Raw genomic sequence first — 23159 nt, 5'->3', positions numbered from 1 at the left:
TCCATTTTCCCTCTATATTCTCTTTGTATTTGTAAAGGTCAAGATGGACAGGGTAGGAATTTAAATGATTGACAGGTTTTTAGTCTCAAAAATACTTTCTTCAGGGCTTCCCTGGTGGCGCAGTGGTTGAGAGCCTGTGCTCCGCAACGGGAGAGGCCACAACAGTGAGAGGCCCGCATACGGCAAAAAAAAAAAAAAAAAAACTTTCTTCAAACAAACAGATGACCTCACTTTTATGTTAAGATTCTTCTAACCCTGTTTATTTGGGTTTGTTTGAGGGCTTTTTTCCTTTTTTTGTTTTTCCTTAGTCTAGTGTTTGCGATCATGTAAATCTGTCTTTGTTGGACCTCTAATAAAATGTTACTTGGGATTTAGAACTCTTAAAGTACTTATTCATGTAAATACTTCGGCATGGTTTCAAAATTTTGGTAGTTGTAGAAACTTCAGCAATGAATAATTTTTTTTAAGATTTTCAACTTCAAGATGATTTTAGAAAATAAATATGAATAGTATTTTATTTCTCTGTCTACTTGACGCATTTATAGGGAACAATGAGATGTCCACATTTGATTGATATGACAAAATGAAGCCTGTAGCACTTCAAATAAAGATCTAGCCATGTGGAACATCTTTTGTTAAGGGGAGTGAGTTCTTTAATCAGTGTTTCTTTAAATTTACATCAATATCAGTATTATTTTTGCTTCATTCTTAGGGAAGATCTGAATAGACTTCCTAATTTTCAGCTAGCTGTTCAACTTCAATTTGCTTAAAAGCATATACAGGAAGTAAATTTATTAATTTAAATTGGTCCTCAAATTAGCCCACCTACAAAAATAGGCCCATACCTCCAATCCCACACACTCACCTCCCCCTGCCAAAGAAAAACGTGAAAGAATACATACTAAAATATTGGTAGTGGTGATCTTAACAGTGATTTTGCCTTTAAGCATTTCTGTATAATTTTAAATATCTATAGTGAACATATCAGTTTTATTACCAAGAGGGAAAAAAAGACAATTTTTTTTTATAAAGAGAAAATTACTGTAAGCATTGGAAATAAATATTAAGCCAAATTTATTATATACCTATGAACCTCTATTAGTCGGCTAGGGTTGCCATAATAAATACCACATATAGGATGGCTTAAACAACAGTAATTTATTTTCTCACAGTTCTGAAGGCTGAAAGCCCAAGGTGTCAGCAGGTTTGGTTTCTCTTGAGGCCTCTGTCCTTGGCTTGCAGATGGCCACCTTCTCACTGCATCCTTACATGGTCTTTCCTCCATATGCTTGCATCCGTGCTCTTCCTCTTCTTATAAGGACTCCAGTCATATTGGATTAAGGTCCCACTCTTATGACCTCATTTAACCTTAGTTACTTCTTTAAAATCTCCAAATACAATCACATTGGGGCTTAGGGCTTCAACATGTGAATTTGGCAGAAGACACGACTCAGTCCTTAACACCACCAATTCCTCACTACTCTGAAACAAAATCCCCACCTCTGAATCACACGTGGAAATAAATTCAGTGTGAAGGGACGTCAATAGCAAAGTGCACTGGAGAGTTAAACCAGTTATGTGAGTAATTTAGGAAATTCTGGGCCAATTTTACATTTGCTTTCTCTGTGTGCTACAATTATAGAAACCTGATACATTCTAGTCTTAGATATAACTGCATCAAGAAGCACTCTACTGCAAATCAGGTCACATTAGTTAGTGCTAGAGCCCAGCCCCACTTACAGGGCATCTGATGAACAGTTAGCTGAGGCAGTTCTACCATGATGCCATTTTGCTCCAAAGGAGTCCATTGAAGTGGCTGTCCATGTCCCAGTAGTTCAACCTGAAATTAAAAACATACACACAAATGTCTCCAAGTGTATCTCTGACTCCCTCACTTTATTCGGAAGGAGTGGTTGATACCTCTTAAAAAGCAACGTGGACAGAAGATTCATTTTTTACTTTTATTTAGTGGATTACAGGCTGTTTTAAAATGAGTGTATACATCTGTCTTGCTCCCATATTACTCTCAAAAGTGTGCAGGATTTGGGGAAGAATTGTAAAGATTGAATAGGGTCAGGGTAGAGAAAATTGTTCTCAAACCAATCTGCACGACTAAGGCCTGCCCAGTTCTCACACAGAATGTTTGAAGAAAGGCTCAGCTTCCTTATCCAGCCACCATTCCCCCCCAAGATGTTCCAATAACCTCCACTAATCAACAGTACCTAAGTGTGATCAATTATTACTGTAACTGTTCTATATTCTTCGTCATATATAAGGTGAATTTCAATAAGTAGTTTTTTATATATCTGTGGTTATTTTGAACCAGAAAACTTTGCTTATCATATAGAGTAATATAAAAACAAAACCCGTGAACTTTCAAATAACAGTATTAATGGCAGCCAAAGAGAACATAAATAAAACAAAAAGATAATGTCATGCCCAGGACACTAAGCTGTAATTAAACATCAGATCTGAACTCATCTCCTTTTCTGCCTGATTGGCCATAAGTGTTAGAAATGAAATATGGAAAAATGATGCAAGGAAAAGCATTTGGACAATTCATATCCCAGAAAATTTTCAGTTTCTTAAAAATAATCTATAAAATATATCAAAGTGAACTCGATGCCAGAGCTGATGGTTACAATTGTGAGATTAACCTTTAATTTTCCCCCAGTTTTTTGTGAACTTGAAATGGTGGGGCCATGACATCTCATAGTTATTCAGATGTGTTCTGGGGTGGGATGTCAGGGGAAGAATCTGGACTCCAGTTTTACGAAAAGATTCATTTTGGATGCATGCAGTGAGCCTGAACAACATAGAATGACTGTGAAGAAGATATTTTAATTGATATGCATGGAGATAATATAGCTGTTTTATAGGTTTGGTTTTCTGGGAAATGAAAGAAAACTTTCAAAGGTTTTTGCCAAACATTGCCATTGATGAAGTCCATTTTTAAATTACTCTTATGAGGTATAAGAGGAACACATATAAGGCTCACCCTGAAGTTAAAAGTTATGTCTTCATGAGGTTATTCTAGTCAGCAAGTTAAAGGAACAATAAAAGACAAAATTCCCTCTTACCTCTGTTGCCCCCAGAGTAGCTTTGGGCTGACCAAGAAACAGCTGTCCTGATGTGGGCCATTTGAGAAACATGGCATAGACCAATTTGTTTTTAGGTTTGGACGTGTACCTGGTTAAAAGGGAATAAAAGCATAGTAATATTTCTCATTATTTATGGGTCAGGTCTAGAATTATTTTACAGAGATACTTCCATTCAGTAAATATTTACCAATGTTTTTGTTAATAGAGTGAAGGAAAACTAGCCTGATGGTAGCATAAAAAGCACCCAGAAGTGTTCTGATCCCAATTCCCGTGTATGTGTGTGGAGTGGGGGAGAAGTTCCCCACACCACCAAGCAATTCTCGGACACTAACTGGGTGTCCTACAATTCAACTCAATTCTGACACCATCTACCCAGAGATAGTGTCAGATTCTACAGGTTAAGGGTTTAGTCCTACAAGACTGCCCCCTCCCCAAATTCAGACACCAGTCACAAATCCAGATTGTCACCTGGGCTTCTGACCCACAGGCTGTAGATTGGAGCTTCCTACGACCCCCTTCTTGAGTTCAACTAATTTTCTAGAGCAGCTCACAGAATTTACAGAAACATTTTACTTCCTGTATTACAGGTCTATTATAAAAGGATATATCTCAGGAACAGCCAGATGGAAGAGATGCACAGGGCAAGGTATGTGGGAAGGGGCAGGGAGCTTCCATGCCTTCTCCAGGTGCTCCATTCTCCCTGTACCTCCACCAATCCAGAAGTTCTCTAAACCTCATCCTTGGGATTTTTATGGAGGCTTCATTAGTCATTATTGATTAAATTAATGACCACTGATGATTGGTTCAACCTCCACCCTTTCACCCCTCCCTGAAGGCCATGGGCAACCAGCCCTCATCCTTTGGTAGTGTCCAAAATCACCTCACTGACATAACGAAAGACACCTTTATGGCTCTCATCGCTTAGGAAATTCCAAGAGTTTTAGGAGCTCTGTGCCAGAAACAGAAAAAGACCAAATATATATTTCTTATTATAAATCACAGTTATCACAGCACCTCTCTTCCCCACTTCCCCAGTGCTAAAAGGAATTTCTTGGAACCGAGATTTTTCTAGTACTACTCTTCTTCATCAGACTTTTCTCATGGAGCTGGAAACAGGTGGGGGAATGTGAGCAAAGAGCATAAGATGCAAGAATAGATGGCTTTCCACCTGATGATCAAATCTTCATATTCCTTCATTCAACAGGTATGTATCTGTCAATGCTGGGCCCAGTACCGTGCTTGGTGTTAAGAATACAATAGAAAACAAAACACACTTAGTTCTTGTTCTTGTAAAGCTTAGACTAGAGTGAGGGAGAGAGACATCAAATAATCACACAAATAATATAGAAGTGTGAATTTTTATAAGCACTATGAAAGAAGAGGAAGTTGAAAGATTATAATAAAGGCATGTTTTTACATTATACCATTAGCAAGAAAATGAGATTTAATCTGAGACTTAAAGGATGAATGTGAGCAAAAGGGAAAAGGTAAGAAGAGTAAGGTCTAGACAAAGAAAACAGAATTCATTCATTTTTTCACTCAATTATTTGACAAATATTTATTGACATCTTAAAATGGTAATCACTGTTTCAGAGCTGGAGGCATAGCATTGAACACAGTCCCTGTCCTCATGGAGCTTATATGTAGTGGAGAAAATTAGAATGAGCAAAAAAATATATGTCAGATGATGATTAAATGTTATGGAGAAAACTGAAGCCCAGTAAGAAGAATAGAGCATGCCTGTGTGAAAATTAATAAACAGGAAGCTCAATTAAAATAGAGTCAGGAGACCAGAGAGGGGCGCTCCCATGCCCTGCAACAATAGCAGAGCCCAGAGGAAGTAGGAAGGCTCCTCTTATTACCTGGCAACAACTCAGCCAATGAAAAGCCATGGACTCTTCATTTACTATAGCTTTCCCAACTTCCTTTTCCCCCCAGTAAAAGAGTTCTCCTTCCCTTGCTGTGCAGGGACTTGCATGTGGCTTGCCATGTTTGCAGACCCCAAATTACAATTCTTTGGTGATCGCAAATAAACCCACTTTTGCTAGAGAAATAACTGGCAGTCTATTTTAGGTCAACACTACGTTGGCAAAAAGGGATCTAGGTGTTCTTTTAAATAAAATAGTCAAAAAAGAAAACTACAGACCAATATCACTGGTGAACATAGATGCAAAAATCCTCAACAAAATACTAGCAAACAGAATCCAACAGCACATTAAAAGGATCAAACACCATGATCAAGTGGGGTTTATCCCAGGAATGCAAGGGTTCTTCAATATACACAAATCAATCAATGTGATACACCATATTAACAAATTGAAGGAGAAAAACCATATGATCATCTCAGTAGATGCAGATAAAGCTTTGGGAAAAATTCAACACCCATTTATGATAAAGACCCTCTAGAAAGTACGCATAGAAGGAGCTTACCTCAACATAATAAAGACCATATATGACAAACCCACAGCCAACATCATCCTCAATGGTGAAAAACTGAAAACATTTCCTCTAAAATCAGGAACAAGAGAAGGTTGCCCACTCTCACCACTGTTATTCAACATAGTTTTGGAAGTTTTAGCCACAGCAATCAAAGAAGAGAAAGAAAGAAAAGGCATCCAAATCGGAAAAGAAGAAGTAAAGCTGTCACTGTTTGCAGATGACATGATACTATACATAGAGAATCCTAAAGATGCTACCAGAAAACTACTAGAGCTAATCAATGAATTTGGTAAAGTAGCAGGATACAAAATTAATGCACAGAAATCTCTTGCATTCCTATACACTAATGATGAAAAATCTGAAAGTGAAATTAAGAAAACACTCCCATTTACCATTGCAAAAAAAAGAATAAAACACCTAGGAATAAACCTACCTAAGGAGACAAAAGACCTGTATGCAGAAAATTATAAGACACTGATGAAAGAAATTAAAGATGATACAAATAGATGGAGAGATATACCATGTTCTTGGATTGGAAGAATCAACACTGTGAAAATGACTATTCTACCCAAAGCAATCTACAGATTCAATGCAATCCCTATCAAACTACCACTGGCATTTTTCACAGAACTAGAATGAAAAATTTCACAATTTGTATGGAAACACAAAAGACCCCGAATAGCCAAAGCAATCTTGAGAAAGAAAAACAGAGCTGGAGGAATCAGGCTCCCAGACTTCAGACTATACTACAAAGCTACAGTAATCAAGACAGTATGATACTGGCACAAAAACAGAAATATAGATCAATGGAGCAGGATTGAAAGCCCAGAGATAAACCCACGCACATATGGTCACCTTATCTTTGATAAAGGAGGCAAGAATATACAATGGAGAAAAGGCAGCCTCTTCAATAAGTGGTGCTGGGAAAACTGGACAGCTACATGTAAAAGAATGAAATTAGAACACTCCCTAACACCATACACAAAAATAAACTCAAAGGGATTAAAGACCTAAATGTAAGGCCAGACACTATCAAACTCTTCGATGAAAACATAGGCAGAACACTCTATGACATAAATCACAGCAAGATCCTTTTTGACCCACCTCCCAGAGAAAGGGAAATAAAAACAAAAATAAACAAATGGGACCTAAAACTTCAAAGCTTTTGCACAGCAAAGGAAACCATAAACAAGACGAAAAGACAACCCTCAGAATGGAAGAAAATATTTGCAAATGAAGAAACTGACAAAGGATTGATCTCCAGAATTTACAAGCAGCTCATGCAGCTCAATATCAAAAAAAACAAACAACCCAATCCAAAAATGGGCAGAAGACCTAAATAGACATTTCTCCAAAGAAGATATACAGATTGCCAACAAACACATGAAAGAATGCTCAACATCATTAATCATTAGAGAAATGCAAATCAAAACTACCATACAATGTCAACTCACACCAGTCAGAAAGGCCATCATCAAAAAATCTACAAACAATAAATACTGGAGAGGGTGTGGAGAAAAGGGAACCCTCATACACTGTTGGTGGGAATGTAAATGGATACAGCCACTATGGAGAACAGTATGGAGGTTCCTTAAAAAACTACAAATAGAACTACCATACGACCCAGCAATCCCACTACTGGGCATATACCCTGAGAAAACCATAATTCAAAAAGAGTCATGTACCACAATGTTCATTGCAGCTCTATTTACAATAGCCAGGACATGGAAGCAACCTAAGTGTCCATCGACAGATGAATGGATAAAGAAGATGTGACATATATATACAATGGAATATTAATCAGCCATAGAAAGAAATGAAATTGAGTTATTTGTAGTGAGGTGGATGGAACTAGAGACTGTCATACAGAGTGAAGTAAGTCAGAAAGAGAAAAATACCGTATGCTAACACATATATATGGAATCTTAAAAAAAAAGGTCATGAAGAACCTAGGGGCAAGACGGGAATAAAGACGCAGATCTACTAGAGAATGGATTTGAGGACACAGGGAGGGGGAAGGGTCAGCTGTGACAAAGTGAGAGAGTGGCATGGACATATATACACTACCAAATGTAAAATCCATAGCTACTGGGAAGCAGCCGCATAGCACAGGGAGATCAGCTCTGTGCTTTGTGACCACCTAGAGGGGTGGGATAGGGAGGGTGGGAGGGAGGGAGATACAAGAGGGAAGAGATATGGGGATTTGTACATATACATATACATATCTGATACATATGTATCAGATATGTATAACTGATTCACTTAGTTATAAAGCAGAAACTAACACACCATTGTAAAGCAATTATACTCCAATAAAAATGTTAGAAAAGAAAAAAGATCAGAGGATTGTTAGGGGATCCTTTGGCTCCTCTGTGTTTATACTAACCTCAAATTAAATATCTGTACATTCTGTCACATTAATTTAAATCTTCACCATACTTACTTTGTTAAAAGGAATAGACAACTTGTTCTCAAGGTAAATCAGTGATGAAGAAAACAGAAAAAATCATAGACCTTCTGATTCTCTAGACTGATTCCTTACTGATTTGGAGACAAACTTCAAATTTTTAAAAATTATTTTGAGCCATGTTAGAAATCATAATCACTCTCACATTTGGTAATCTGAAGCAGTTTTAATTTCTTAAACCAATGGCATTGCTGGAAATTACCTGACCCCTAAATTTTAAAATGTGTTCATTTATTCAAAAATTATCTGTGACTACAATATACCTGGAACTCTTTTAAGTTCTGGGTGTACAGCAATAAAGAAGAAAGTCTACATGCAAAAAAATAAAAATAAATAGAATAGTCAAGGAAGACCTCTTTGAGGAGGTGGCATTGAGGAGACCTGAAGGATGTGAGGGGGAACCACGTGAGCAGAGGAAGAGAACAGCAAGCACAGAGTCCCAATGCAGCAGTATGCTTGGCCTGTTGATAGAACAGCAAGGAGGGCAGAGTGACTGAAGGAGAGGAAGTGAAGGATAGCATGATAGCCAGTGAGATCACAGAGACAAGGTGCTCATTTTTATAGGACCTTATAAGCCTTTGTAAGTCTTGAATTTTTCTCTAAGACTGGAAGCCGCTGGAAGAATTTGAGCATGGGAGTGTCATAACCTGACTTATTATTTAAAAGGTTTTGTAGCAGATAGATTAAAGGAGCACAGATGGGAATAGATCAGACAAGAAGCTACTGAAATAATCCAGGGGGGAAACGATGGAGACTAACGGGAAGAGGGTTGCCACAGACAGGATGAGAAGTGGTCAGATTCCAGATATATTTCAAAGATATGATGAATTTACTGATGGATTGGCTGTGGGATGTAAAAGAAAGGGAAGTTAAGGACTCTAAGGTTTTGGGCCTGACAAGCACCTAAAAGCATGAAGCTGCCATTAACTGAGATGGGGGAGACTGTGGGTGGAACTAATTTAGAGCAAAATTTTAAGGACCTAAGTTTTGGACACAACAGGTTTAAGATGCTTTATTTTTAAGTGGAGACACTGACTAGGAAGTTGAATATATGATTCTGGAGTTTAAAAAAGATGATTCCACTGCAGAGGTCATCAGTATGGCATTTAAAGCCCTGAAAATAGATGAGATCACCTGGGGAATTAAGATAAAGAGTAGAAGTCCAAGGGCTGAGCCTCAGGGCACTTCAAGGTTTAGTGGTCGGGGACTTGAGGTGGAACCAGCAAAGGAGACTAAGAAGGAATGGCCAACAGGCACAGTGAAGACAGAGACAGCCATCACCTGGGGCAAATGCTGACAGTAAGCTCAGATGATAGGGACCGCGACTGACCCAGTGAGGGAGAGGTTCCTGTGGACCTGGATAACAGTGATTTTATAGAGTGTGGGGTGCAAGTCTGACCAGAGTGAGGTTAAGAGGAAAACTGGAGGGCTTACCTGGTGGTGCAGTGGTTGGGAGTCGTCCTGCCAATGCAGGGGACAAGGGTTCAAGCCCTGGTCCAGGAAGATCCCATGTGCAGTGGAGCAACTAAGTCTGTGCGCCACAACTACTGAGCCTGCACTCTAGAGCCTGTGCGCCACAACTACTGAAGCCCGCGTGCCTAGAGCCTGTGCTCCGCAACAGGAGAAGCACTGCAATGAGAAGCCTGCGCACTGCAGCGAAGAGTAGCCCCCATTCACCGCAACTAGAGAAATCCTCGTGCAGCAACGAAGACCCAACACAGCCAAAAATATACATAAATAAATAAATAAATTTTTTTTAAAAAAGAGGAAAACTGGAGCAAGAAACTGGAGATAGCAAGTAAAAAACATTCTTTCAAGATGTTCTACTATAAAGGAAAGTAGAGAAATGGGAAAGTAGCTGGAGATCTAAGTAGGATGGAAAGAGTTCAAGATGAAAAAAAACAAAACAGGTTTTTATGCTGATAGGAAAGGATCTAACAAAGAGGGGAAATTGAAGATGAGGAGCAAACGGGGAGAATTGCTAGAACAATATCCTTGAGTGGATAACCTGGGATGGGATCCAGGATACATGGGTTTGCTTTAAAGCCAAAAGCGAGAGCATTTGACATTATGTGTGTGTGTGTGTGTGTGTGTGTATTTCTAGTCACATTTAGCTACACAGGGGTAGATATGGAATAAGTAGAGCTGAGTTTAATCAAAGCTGAGTTTTAATGAGTACGACAGAGGGAGAGAGAGTTAAGGAGTTGAGGGTGGATGCACTGGAGTGATGCATAGAATCTGACCTGGATAAGGAAAAAGAAAAGACATGAGAGGGTTGAGGCAGGAGGAAGAGAAAACGTGACAGAATTAAAGGCGGCAGATCCCTTTGGAAGCTGAAGTGAGCTAAAATATAAGAGGTGGGAGTTAGACAATGGAATGCTTCAGACTGAGAGCATAGAAGGAGTACAGTTATTGGAAATACAAGGTCTAAGGTACGACTAACAGAAGGGGAAAGGATCCCTAGAAGGGAGGAGGTACCGGAACTGAGGGGCCAGCAGATTAGAAGAGCTGTGAATATTGACATTAAAATCACTAAGAATTATGTGAAGAGTAGTTCTGGGGACAGTAACAGTGAGCCAGGGCTAAAATGTCAAAGGATTTCAAGGATAGCCCTGGGAGTCTAGATAGTTATCTAAAGATGCAGCAAGGAGGGGAAGCACACACGATGAACCTGCGGGGGGAGAGCTCCTCTGGTGAGGCAGGGATAGCAGGCCACTGGGCTCGGTGCAGTGGAGCCAGGCTACGGCTTTATAGGTTTTGCTAATAAGTAGTTTGGCTTTTATCTTTACTTATTGAAAGAAAATGTAATGGAATAATGGTTAACCATTGTCAAATCACAGATCAGACACCCTCATAGTCAAATACAAACAGAAGCAAATTCTAAAACCCAATTTAAACTAGCCTCTGTAAAATGAAAGATTGGTTCTGAGTTCTTATTGTGGCTTCTCCCAGACCCGGCATTCTAAAATTCTATAGTCAATTGCTTCTGTGTAGACTGCCTTACTTGGTTTTCTTCAATGAACTGACAATTTGTTTTAAGTCATAAGTTCAAGGAAGATTATTTAGTCTAATCTTTTGATATATACTTGATCAGGCTGTACTCGCTTTGGTGGCAACACAAGGTGAATTTTTAGAGCTTCACTAATACTACTCTTATTTATATATGTTAAGACCGCACATCAGAAACCACCGTATTTGCAGAGTCTGACTCATTGGCCCATAGAACTTTCCAAAGCTCAGAACCTGTGGCAAGGCTTTTATAGGAGCTACTAGTTAAAAGAAAAGTTAGCCAGTTAAGATAATTTTAAAGAAACTTCAGGTTTAGATTTATTAGAATAGGAACAAGGTACAAGATTTTTAATCAATTTAAATAATGCTGTTATTTTTGCAGATTTTAAATATTTTTTCTGCCCTTCCGCACCTCCTGCTAATTTGATGTGATGTAACACCTGCAAAAGTTAGAATTTACCTGACTAAACCTGAAGTCTCTTTTGGATTAACCACTCAGCATTTTTTTTTTCATTTTTCTGAATGGCCTACAATTTTTGTAAGAGCTGAATATTTTTCCCTGAAATCTGTCCACTGTTTGGAGGAATCTAGAGATGATTTCAGCTCAATTTGATAAATAATGTGTTTTAAAATATGCTAATTTCTTGTAGAGTAAGTAAAGAAAGTGTTTTGTGTAGGTGGGCATTCATCCCATTTCCTTTTTTATTTTACTTTTCTCTTTACCTCTGAGAAATGTTAAATGCCTTCCTCTATCTAATAGTACTTACCATACATCTGGGGTGACAGTGTCATTCTGGGATCTCCAAGCATGGGTGTCATAGATGGCTTCTCCATTGACTTTTAGCCAGGTCCCCATTTGCCTTAATCGCTCCTCAAAAATTGCAGAAATGGTGCCATCTTTTGTGGGCCCAATATTCATCAAAAGATTTCCTCCACATGAAACTGTTTCTACAAGTTGCTAAAAAATTAAGAATAAATATAGTTCTTAGAGAAAGAAAATAATTCCATCCTGAATGTGTTAACATGTGGTATTTATGGACTTAGACATATATATATAGTCACTATCTAGGAGAACACACATAGAAAAAAGAGTAATGTCCTGTGTTATAGACCATTGAGCTATACAATTTAGAAAAAATAATTCTCATACACCTACACTATTACAAGTGTTACCATAATGGTCACCAGACATTTTACTGTACCTTCACCAATTCTTCAATTGTAAGATAGTCAGAGATTCCACCATTCCTCCTATAGCCCCAGGAAAACTGGTCTATTGTCATGCAGTTTTCCCATTTATGTGGCAAAAGATGTCCTGGGTTATAACGATCACTGCAAGTATAGTAGCCGCCGTGCTTACAGATGCTACCAGCTCCCCAACGGTCATTGGTGACCACTGTGTCCCGAACTGGGCTGAAATGAAAAGGATGATTTTTTTTTTAAAACAAAAAGTAAAAAGTTTTTACACAAAAGCAGTGTCACTGAAAAGAGTTCTGACTGAAATTCACTCCTGGAAAATAACCGTAGTGGAATATAATACAAAGCTTATGATTTTGAAGTCAAAGAGACCTGGGGAGATTGTAGTCCTGGCCTGTCACTTTCTAAGTTCGCTGTCCCACAGCACGTTACCTAACTCTTCTGAATAATCAATTTCCTCATCTATTATTAGAACAGAACTAATTTATGTAAAACACATAGCCCAGTGCCCAGCACACATAGCACTTATAAGAGTATTTTACTATTATTTGAAGGTTCTCCTCCCTGCCCCCATATTGTGAATGGTAGCTAAAATTGAATTTACAGTCAAGACATTCTTCTCATCTATTACTGAATAATCTCCTACATATATTCTAGGCTTTCTTTCTCTTGCAACTGTGCCTAATATTGAAAAACCTCAGGAAAGTTGACTGTTATCATGGAATTCACTGTAGCATGAAATATCCCCGCTACATTATTCATCGTAGCAGTTGGTACCTCCTGCACTTCTCCACTTAGAGGGGATCGTTTGGTTCACAAATTGAAGTGGAGGGTTCCCCATATTTCCTTTTGGAAGGAGTACCTAGAGAAACTGCAGTTACATATCAAGAGCTCTCCAGAGTATTTGTATGTGTGCCCTTTGTGGGCCCAGAGAACACAAGCAGGACACTCCCTGACCTCCTAGCATGATACCAAGTACTTTCTAGTTACAAATATAACTTTGCTCCATATAGTGTAAGCCTTATAAAGGAGCTCAGTCAGAACTTCCTGTTCTAATGGGGTAGCTTGGAACATGCCAGAAAGCAAGAGGAGAGAACAGGAAGAGGTGAAATGCTGACGATGAGGGAAAAGAGGAGACAGACAAGGGTAACATTGTCTGAGCAGCAAAGATTATCAAATGTATGAGGATGAAAAGAAGCAATTAGAGGAATTGAAAAGCACATCATCAGAAACAGTGATGAATAAATAGAGTTGTCCCAGAATAGAAGATGAAAATGAGGACCCACAAAATTAATGTCTTCAAAGTTCTTGATCCTGTGATGTTTAGTCTGATTTCAAAATCAGACTATTGAGTTGTATTTGACTCCTGATTTGTAACTCTTGATTATTCTGAGTAAATATTGATATATCTAATGAGCATTGTTTATAATGATTTCCTCCCCCATGCCACAAATGAGCCTGAAAGGACATATTTCAAGAAGCAAGGGAATTAAAATTTTATACATGTATTAGGAATGTTTAAGGTCACAACAGCAATCTAATAACACACACACCTCTCATTGTACAACCATGCTAGGAAGACTGTGCTGTTCCAGTAGGTATCTGGGGCCCCTCCATCACCGTCTGACCACAGGACCTCAGGCTGATACTGGTTCACTAACTCGTAGAGCTCGGGCAGCATCTTAGACAGTGGATATTGTTGTTTCTGGAATGAGCTGGATTCATCCTCAAGGAAGAGCGGATGAAACCATTCAAAAAGGGAATAGTACAGTCCAAAGCGCAGGTCAGTCCTGGTCCTAACGGCTACTGCAAGTTCCTTGACAATGTCCCTCTTCGGCCCCTCATCTACAGCATTCCAGTTCCACGAACGCTCTGAGCCCCACAAGGTGAAGCCTGAAACATTATATTAAAAAGCTTGTAAGCATATCAATTGTTTTAGTAAATTTCCACATATACAAACACCAAAACAAATTACATAGGGGGAATTCCCTGGCGGTCCAGTGGTTAGGACTCTGAGCTTTCACTGCCAAGGGCATGGGTTCGACCCCTGGTTGGGGAACTAAGATCCCACAGGCTACGCAGTGCAGCCAAAAAAAACAAAAAGAAAGCTTTCAGATCACATAGGCAGTACACGTAATATATAAATCACTGTTTCTACAAACAACTGCTTTATGGCAATTTTTTTCCATAGTATACATTTTGCTTTCATACGAGAAACAAATGAGAACTTAAACAAAGTAGAACCAAGATTTTTAAAAGCAACTCTCAGGGTTCCCCATAAAGTCTGTATAGTCTGATCTATCTCCTGTATTCTCCCTCTTAGACTATAAGCTCCTTGAGGGACAGCATCATGTCTGCAGTGTTCCCTGCTATATCCTCAGCCAATGGCTAGCACAGGGTCTAGCACAAAATCAGCAATCAACATTAGCGATCACAGCTAAGACAGGAACATCTTCCATATGCACCATGCTAAACAATGACTATTACTGCTTACGGTGAAGTTCCTGAGATGCACTCCTGCAAGATTCTTATTTGTCTTCTAAACCAAAAATTAAAGTATATTCCCTGGTTTTAGGATTATTTATTTTATTATAGTATGATTCTTAGAACACTGGTGTCCATGTATAGTAGTAAGTCTCCTTTACCCTCATTATTCATTTTATCAAGGTGGGGTGGGGTACTAGTCCCCAGTAGTTCTGTACTTTGCAATGTACCCACCATTTGTAATCTCATCCTACTCTAAAATCATAAGCTTGGATGTCGTGCTTTAAATTACCTAAAAGTGAATTACCTACCAACTAAATAGGTAAGAAGAATGTCTGCCTTTACATAAGCACTTTGAAATAATTCATATTTTAAAAGGAATTTGCATTTAGATTGCTGGTTGTTCTATATAAAAACCATAGAAGCCCTATATAAACTGAAATACTTAAGAAATAACTTAAAAAGCCTCAAAATGTTTAGTTGGCACCTAGGAACATAAATACATTGTTGCTGTCCCACTAAAATCTGAAAGAATCTTTGAGAACAGACATAAGTAAGGTGCTTTGGTGCAACACTACTCTTGTAAATTAGGACAAGACTAAGATGGACACACTCTGGATTCATTTTGAAGAAACTTTTAAAAGAGCTCACACTGGTTCTAAAGATGTTTGTGGTAAACTTCAAAGCATTGCTGATGATACTTAAAGTCTTATTCAAAATGTTTCAACTTGACAGACCCTAATGTCAGGCGGTGCTAAAACCACATGGGTATTCGGTTCAGTAGCACCACCAGAAGCTCACACAGTGGTCTTCCCGCCTAGCCAGGCTCAGCAGGGTCTCTCCCATAAGCATGAAAACTTCCAACAATATGAGTCCTAGAGAGTTAATAAGTGTGGGCTACATCATCTGTCCTCACAATGTGATTAAGATTGTTTTGTTTTGTTTTTAAATAAGCTCACTATGTAATACCTTGTGCCATACAGCTTGGAGAAGTTCCTAGGCATCAGGAAATCAACATGTTCACAAGCAAATACGCTTTATAAATATCCATCTCAGCCTGAGAAACCTCTATAGGAGAAAATCATTAAGCCACTAGAATGTGGCCAATGGGAAAAATATTCTAAGATAATTCCTTATTTGGGGTTTTGGTTCTTCCCTTCTAATCCCCTACCCACACCTGGGCAAATAATGAGGCAAAATTTTTTATTCCAAGGCAAAGATGGTTATGCAAACAAATTGTCTAATTATTAACATGCTGTTGGAACAATAATAATTTGCTGATGCTTCCTTGATCTTATAAGATACTGGAATGGTAATGGGTGGAATCTATCCTATTAGTGGAAGATCACTATGATGGTAATTTTATGTGTCAACGTGATTGGGCCACTGGGTGCCCAGATATTTGGTTAAACATTCGGGATATGTTCCTGGGTGTTTCTAGATGAAATTAACATTTGAATAGGTAGATTGAGTAAAGCAGATTGCCCTCCCCCAGTGGGTGGGCCTCATCTAATCCACTGAAGGCCTGCCTAAACAGCATAAGAGGCTGATTAAGAAAGAATTCTTTTCTCTGCATGTCGTTGAGCTGAGACATCAGTCTTCTCCTGCCTTTGCACTCATACTTGGACAGGAACCTAAATCATCCACTCTCCTGGTTCTCAGGCCTTTGAACTCAGACTGGAACAATACAACTGGCTCTCTTGGGTCTAGACTTCTCAGCCTCCATAGTTGCATGAGTCAATTTCTTATGATAAACCTCTTTCTATATATTATACTGCTGATTAGTTCTGTTTCTCTGAAGAACCCTAATACAACCACTGTGTTTCCTGTACATACTCCTCCACCATCTCTGACATTTCTGGGCACCACTACAGCTCCATAATCCTGTTCCTTCCAGGTGACCTGCGTCATTTTCATCACTAGCAAACTGTCCTCAATTGGGCCATATAAGAGTTGGCCAAAAGCACAACCTTGTGTGTCGGTCATGATGCAAAACTACAGCAAAATAATCCCCTGGGTGCCTTCCCAGAATGCATTACAAAGGTGGAAAGAAAGGAAGAATGCAATTCCAAGTGTAAACTTTGACCTGCAACCCACTTCCCATTTCAAATAGCTTCAAATCAAATCTTGGATTACTTGGAAATTGTTAAATATGCATATAACAAAATGTGATCAGTTTCCATTTTTTCTCTGTCATGTGGAGGGTATGATCTTTCTGCATACATAATGCTTCTTAACTGGGTGGAACACATGGTCTCTTAAGTTGCAAGCAAATGTCAATAGCCACTTATGATTGCTCCTAAGAGAAAACTCTGATTTCATGTGGATGACCTTGCTTTAGTTTCTTGGTCCAAAAGAACTATTTTACATTTCATAACCACTGTGAGTTTTTGCAAATGTTGTACTTACCTTCATGATGTTTGGAAGTTAAGACAACATATTTGGCACCAGAAGCCTGTAAGATATCTGCCCACTGGTTTGCATCAAAAAATTTTGCTGTAAACAGTGGTCCAAAATCTGCATATGTGAAATCAGGAGGGTAATTATTTTTCATAAAGTCCACATAACTTGGTAACTTTTCCTTTTGCCAATACCACCTAAGGGGATGAAGGAAATAGCATATAAGCAGCATTCACATAAACATCTGAGATATAGTTATCCCTTAGTATCCATAGGGGATTAGTCCCAGGAGCCTCAGCAGATACCCAGATCTGTGGGTGCTCAAGTCCCTTATATAAAATGGCATAGTATTGGGTTGGCCAAAAGTTCGTTTGTTTTCTTCTGTAAGATGGCTCTAGTACCACTTGTCTTTAACTTCATTCAAAACAAGTAGATTGTATTGTGACAGCTGTCATATCAGCGTGCATTTAAAAAAAATTTATCAAAATTGGTGAATTTTTGTGTAGACATTTTAATATTAAAGATGGAAGAAAAAAGCAACATTTTCGGTATATTATGTTTTATTATTTCAAGAAAGGTAAAAAAATGACTGAAACACAAAAAAAGATGTGTGCAGTGTATGGAGAAGGTGCTGTGACTGGTTGAATGTATCAAAAGTGGTTTTCGAAGTTTCATGCTGGAGATTTCTCACTGGATGATGATCCACTCTCAGGTAGACCAGTTGAAGTTGATAGTGATCAAATCGAGACATTAATTGAGAACAATCAACATTATACCACGCGGGAGATAGCTGACATACTCAAAATATCCAAATCAAGCATTGAAAATCATTTGCACTTGGTTATGTTCATCACTTTGATGTTCGGGTACCACATAAGTTAAGCGAAAAAAGCCTTCTTGACCATATTTCCGCATGCAATTCTCTACTTAAACATTAAGAAAATGTTCCGTTTTTAAAACAAATTGTGATGGGCAATGAAAAGTGGATACTGTACAATGATGTGGAATGGAAGAGATCGTGGGGCAAGCGAATGAACCACCACTAACCACACCAAAGGCCAGTCTTCATCTGAAGAAGGTGATGCTGTATATATGGTGGAATTGGAAGGGAGTCCTCTATTATGAACTCCTTCCAGAACACCAAACGATTAATTCTAACAAGTACTGCTCCCAATTAGACCAACTGAAAGCGGCACTCTACGAAAAGCGTCTGGAATTAGTCAACAGAAAACGCATAATCTTCCATCAGGATAACGCAAGACTACACGTTTCTTTAATGACCAGGCAAAAACTGTTATGGCTTGGCTGGGAAGTTCTGATTCATCCGCCATATTCACCAGACATTGCACCTTCAGATTTCCATTTATTTCAGTCTTTACAAAATTCTCTTAATGGAAAAAATTTCGATTCCCTGGAAGACTGTAAAAGGCACCTGGAACAGTTCTTTGCTCAAAAAGATAAAAAGTTTTGGGAAGATGGAATTATGAAGTTGCCTGGAAAATGGCAAAAGGTAGTGGAACAAAACAGTGAATATGCTGTTCGATAAAGTTCTTGGTAAAAATGAAAAATGTGTCTTTTATTTTTACTTAAAAACTGAAGGAACTTTTTGGCCAACCCAGTCAGCCAATACAGTCAGCCCTCCGTATCCAGTTTTGGCATCTGTGGATTCAAGCAACTGTGGATGAAAATTTCCATCTGAGGTTGGTTGAATCCAGAGATGTGAAATCCTCGAATATAGAGGGCCAAGTGTATATTTATTGAAGAAAATCCACATAAAAGTGGACCAAACCTGTGTCGTTCAAGGGTCACCTGTAACTGCCCCAGCTCCCTTTACTAAATCCCCCTTACTCACATATCACCAAGATTCTCTTCCTCACTTCCCCATTTAGTTTGACTTCACCTTAAAGAAAGCTTATGTAAACTTCCATAGTTTTCCATCTACCCCTCTGTGAACTCCAGCTCATCAACCTGAACATTCTAGACAACACAGCCACCCATTTGCTCTTAATTCTTCACTTTTAAATTGCAACATGTAGTATCTTTACACAGTTAGTCCTTTGTAACATAAGTGATGAAGGCTTCAAAAGAAGACACAGCACATAAAGCGTAACACAAATGTATTATATTCACTAGCAGAGAACAAGTGGGGGAGGAGATGACAGTAAAATTAAGAAGATGCTGTTATTTTAATATATTGACTCAGCCTTCAAGGATTACAGGTTATATGCATGGTTTCTGAGCAATGGGGCCTAAACTGCCTAAGCAAAGCTTCAGGAGGAAAACAACATTGAAAACATAATTTTTAGATAAACATGGCAGTAATATTATGCTCATGAAATAGATGCAGGCCCCATCCCTGACCCATCTTCTACTCTTCCTTCCACCACTCCTTTCATAAGAGTGTTTCTAAGGGATGAGTAAATCCATAATCAGCATTACATCCCCAAAGATGATCAGGAGGTTCATCCCACTGAGAAGCCTTCACTGAAGGACATAATGTGTCACAGGCACTATTCTTTACCTGCCCAAGAGTCAGATACATATTTTCCCAGTTTCCATCACACCTACCACATGGACACCTGACCCATGCTGACCAATGGAACTTCAGGGGAAGCCAACTTGGGAGAGTCTGGGAACGGTTTCCTCTCTAATAGAAAGAGATACAACTTGCCTTCGGACAAGGTTGTATGAAGTGATGCCTGTCCACCATCATGTGACCATGACAGGACAAGTCAACAGGCTGAGGGTGACAGAAAGCTTAGGTCTTTGATTTCATCAATGAGCCAACTACCTCTAAATTTCTCATTATGTAGAGTAACAAACCCCTATTATTAAACCTTTTATTTGGGTTTTCTATACCTTGAAGTGAAAGTATCCTAATTGATCCATGATGCATTTTTACCTTTTAAATTGAACTACAAAAGAGAAACTGGGACAGTCAGAAAGTTAAAAGATAAGAGATTTCTATTTTTTCCTAACACATCTAATTTGAACTTGCATTCTCTATTATAGTCTAGAGTCACTTCTCAAATTTCATACTAATAGAGATGAGAAGAGGCACTTACAGTAAACAGCCCATAATTTATATTTGGTTTCGAACTGCCATTAAGGACAGTCAGATATACCCATCTCTACTGTTGATGGCTCCAGGTCAAATTGGGGTGGGGAGCAGAGATTTAGAGGGGACACAAAGGGAAACTATAGATAATTAAAGAATCTTCCACAGGGTTATTGCACTTCCAGACCGTCAAAAATATACTCTGTTTTGTATGAGAATTATCTTTATTGTCCTAGGTCAAAACAAACAACTTTGTGTTCATTTGTAGAAAATAAAAAGTTAACCATTACAAAGAATAAGATGACTCAAAACTAGCTGTTTTGCACAGAGCACTAGTTTCAATTAACAAACATCAAATCCTCTCCCAGCACCAAATGTATATGTACCTAATCTTCCCAGTTGAACAAAATGGCAAATTAAAGTATAATTTATTATATCTTAAGAGGAAAAAAATCTGTTAATTGATGTACCTTGCTAATCTGAAACATTTCAAAACTAAACTCAAAATGCCTCACAGCACAAAACTTGCAAAGAAAGATTTATAACATCCTGAAGCAAATATATTTGGTAATACAAGTTATGGGAAGAAAGAGTCCCTTGGTTTTGAAGTTGATTCCAAAAGAGTATATGAATAGTACTCCATAGTTTATGCAGTTCTTTTACATCAACTGGCCTAACTGAATAAGAAGAGTTACTGGTTGCAGAAAGTCTCTTTATAGAAAGTGGTACAATGTTTATAGTGTAACGTTAATACAATATATAGTTTATACTCTGTATTGTATCTGCCAACTAGAAATTGTCACTTGCCGTCTGGTTCTATAAGAATGAAGTCACTAGCCACTGAAGTCACTGACCTTCATCACACCCTGGGAGGAGTTCAGGGTGGAGATCAGGAATGAGGCACTCTGTGCTCTGGGAAAAACTGGCAGAACAGGCCTTCAGATAATTAGATATTTTCAGGAGATTTTATGAGCCCAAATTCTTGCATCTTCTCATATCTAGAAAAGCACTAAAATCATAAGGGAGACATCTGCTCCTCGTGACTAGCGGTAACCTTCTGCCAAAATGTGTGCTTGATTGCACGTATCCGCCTTCGCCAGAGTCACATATATACTGATCTCTCCCCCCAACCTCTTCAGAGCAGCTCCTCAGAGCTCTCTGAGAGGCTGTCTCCCAAGCTTCAGTCCTCATTTTGCCCCAAATAAAACTTAATTCACAACTCTCACATAGGGTATTTTTTTTCAGTTGACGTATCTAACATATATTGTATATATTAACTTTGTTGTACACTATGTATATAGTATAAAGCAGGTTTAAATACTCATTGTTTATTTTCTTATTTCACTAGGAATATATTATATATGTATACTATATATATATATATATATATATATATATATCATTTCTATCTTGAAGAACTTAAAATACCTGAGGTATTTAATCAGGAAAGTATGTGAGACACTTCCAAGTTGTAAGGGATTACATGCACATTTTTACATAGATCTCAAGGTAAAATCTACAGAGCAATTTTTTGTGCAGCACTTTCCACATAGCAGTCTATTAATAATTGGGGTTTTTTAGGGTAAACATTCTAGAACTTTTTGTTTGTTTCTTGAGCCACACGTGGTAACATTTTAACATTAAAGAGCCAGTGAATGCCCAAAGGAACAAAAGTCTCACATACCCATGAATTTATGTTTAAACCATACTTCATGGCAGAAAAACTAAAAATTGACAGGTAGCAGCAGAACAGCGACGGGACAAGGTGTCTGATTCTCTAAGGACAAGGACGGCGGTTTAGGCTCACGCTTCACAATATGACCCCACACAGTCGATTACTTTCCCGCTGTCTTAGTCATTCGGTGGCTACAGAGTGATAACTACAGCTTGATAAGTGCAGCTATCAAGACGCTGAGAAGCCAGTCACATCAGTTGTCTGACAACTCTTGCAGTCACACGGAAGAAAAATTCAGTGTTCACCCAGCACGAGCCACTTACACAGTAAATTATTCATTTAACACCCGGAAATGCTAAACGCCGCTAAAACAGCGGGAGGTGAAACTGACTAGGGGGCAAAACAAACCGGCATAGGCTGGGATCTGGGTCGTGGCTGGAGGCCAGTGGGGTGCAAAGCGGGCTCAGAGGAGACGGAGGGAGGTGCGCTCACCAGAACCATTCGCTCCCGAAACTGGGCACGGAGAACACGCCCCAGTGGATGAAGATGCCGAACTTGGCCTGGTCGAACCAGGCGGGCAGCTGGCGTGCATCCAGGGACTCCCAGGTGGGATCGAAGCGCGCGGCGCCGCCAACTGGACCCGGCGGCGGCAGCAGCAGCAGCAGCAGCGAGAGTACGAGCCCAGGCAGCTTCGGGGACCTCATGGCCCCGCGCCCGCCGTCCTGCCCGCACGCCCGCGGCCTCCTGATCCCTCGTCCTTCCGGGTCCCTGGCTGAGTAAGAGCCGCCAAGGTCACCTGACCAAGCTGTCCTAGGGGAAAGGCACCCTCCTCTCTGGGATGGGAGGGGCCGCGGTCCCGGCGCCGGAACAGAACGACCACAGGAGGCCCGCATCGCTCACTTGCAAAACTAAGGACGCCAGTATTACCCCAAAGCCAGCCCTGAGGCTGCTCAGCTAAGCCTCCTAGTCAATCCGCTTGGGAGAGAAAAAACGAGTCTGGTTCAGGGACCTGTGGGAGCACCTCTCCCCTCAACCGGCAGGACCCTTCTAGAAACCGCCGGAGAAGACGCTAGAGACCAGCCTGGGTGGAACCGTGGATCTGGATCCCAAGGCGGGAACCTCAGCCGGGTCATCCAACCCCTCCCTGGCCGGTGGCACCGAAAAACCCAGATCCTTCTCAGCCTCTGCATTTTACATCCAGCTCCCACTCCCCAGAGTCCTGGGTGTGTTTAGAACTGTGGCTGTCAACCTTGAGTCTGTATCAGGTGAAATTCCAGGAGTTTGCAATGCAGGTTGGAGCCCCAGAATTTGCGTGTCTAACCAAGTTCA

The 23159-nt window shown here is 39.5% G+C and overlaps 1 protein-coding gene across 1 annotated transcript; it reads right to left on the bottom strand.

Annotated features, from left to right (window-relative positions):
• Positions 1 to 1139: 1139 nt before the first annotated feature.
• Positions 1140 to 22618, bottom strand: FUCA2 (alpha-L-fucosidase 2). Its single transcript, XM_065888838.1, has 7 exons — positions 22323 to 22618; positions 17107 to 17294; positions 13767 to 14106; positions 12219 to 12429; positions 11784 to 11974; positions 3081 to 3189; positions 1140 to 1840 (listed from the first exon to the last, which is right to left on the bottom strand). Exons 1-7 carry the CDS (start codon positions 22532 to 22534, stop codon positions 1700 to 1702), a joined length of 1392 nt encoding a protein of 463 aa, XP_065744910.1. The 5' UTR covers positions 22535 to 22618; the 3' UTR covers positions 1140 to 1699.
• Between the last annotated feature and the right edge of the window lie 541 nt (positions 22619 to 23159).

This window comes from Phocoena phocoena, chromosome 12 (genome assembly GCF_963924675.1).
Source record: "Phocoena phocoena chromosome 12, mPhoPho1.1, whole genome shotgun sequence".
In the NCBI taxonomy this organism is placed as follows: Eukaryota; Metazoa; Chordata; class Mammalia; order Artiodactyla; family Phocoenidae; genus Phocoena; species Phocoena phocoena.
The sequence above is the reverse complement of the archived record's forward strand: the minus strand, read 5'-3'. Positions and strand labels throughout refer to the sequence as shown.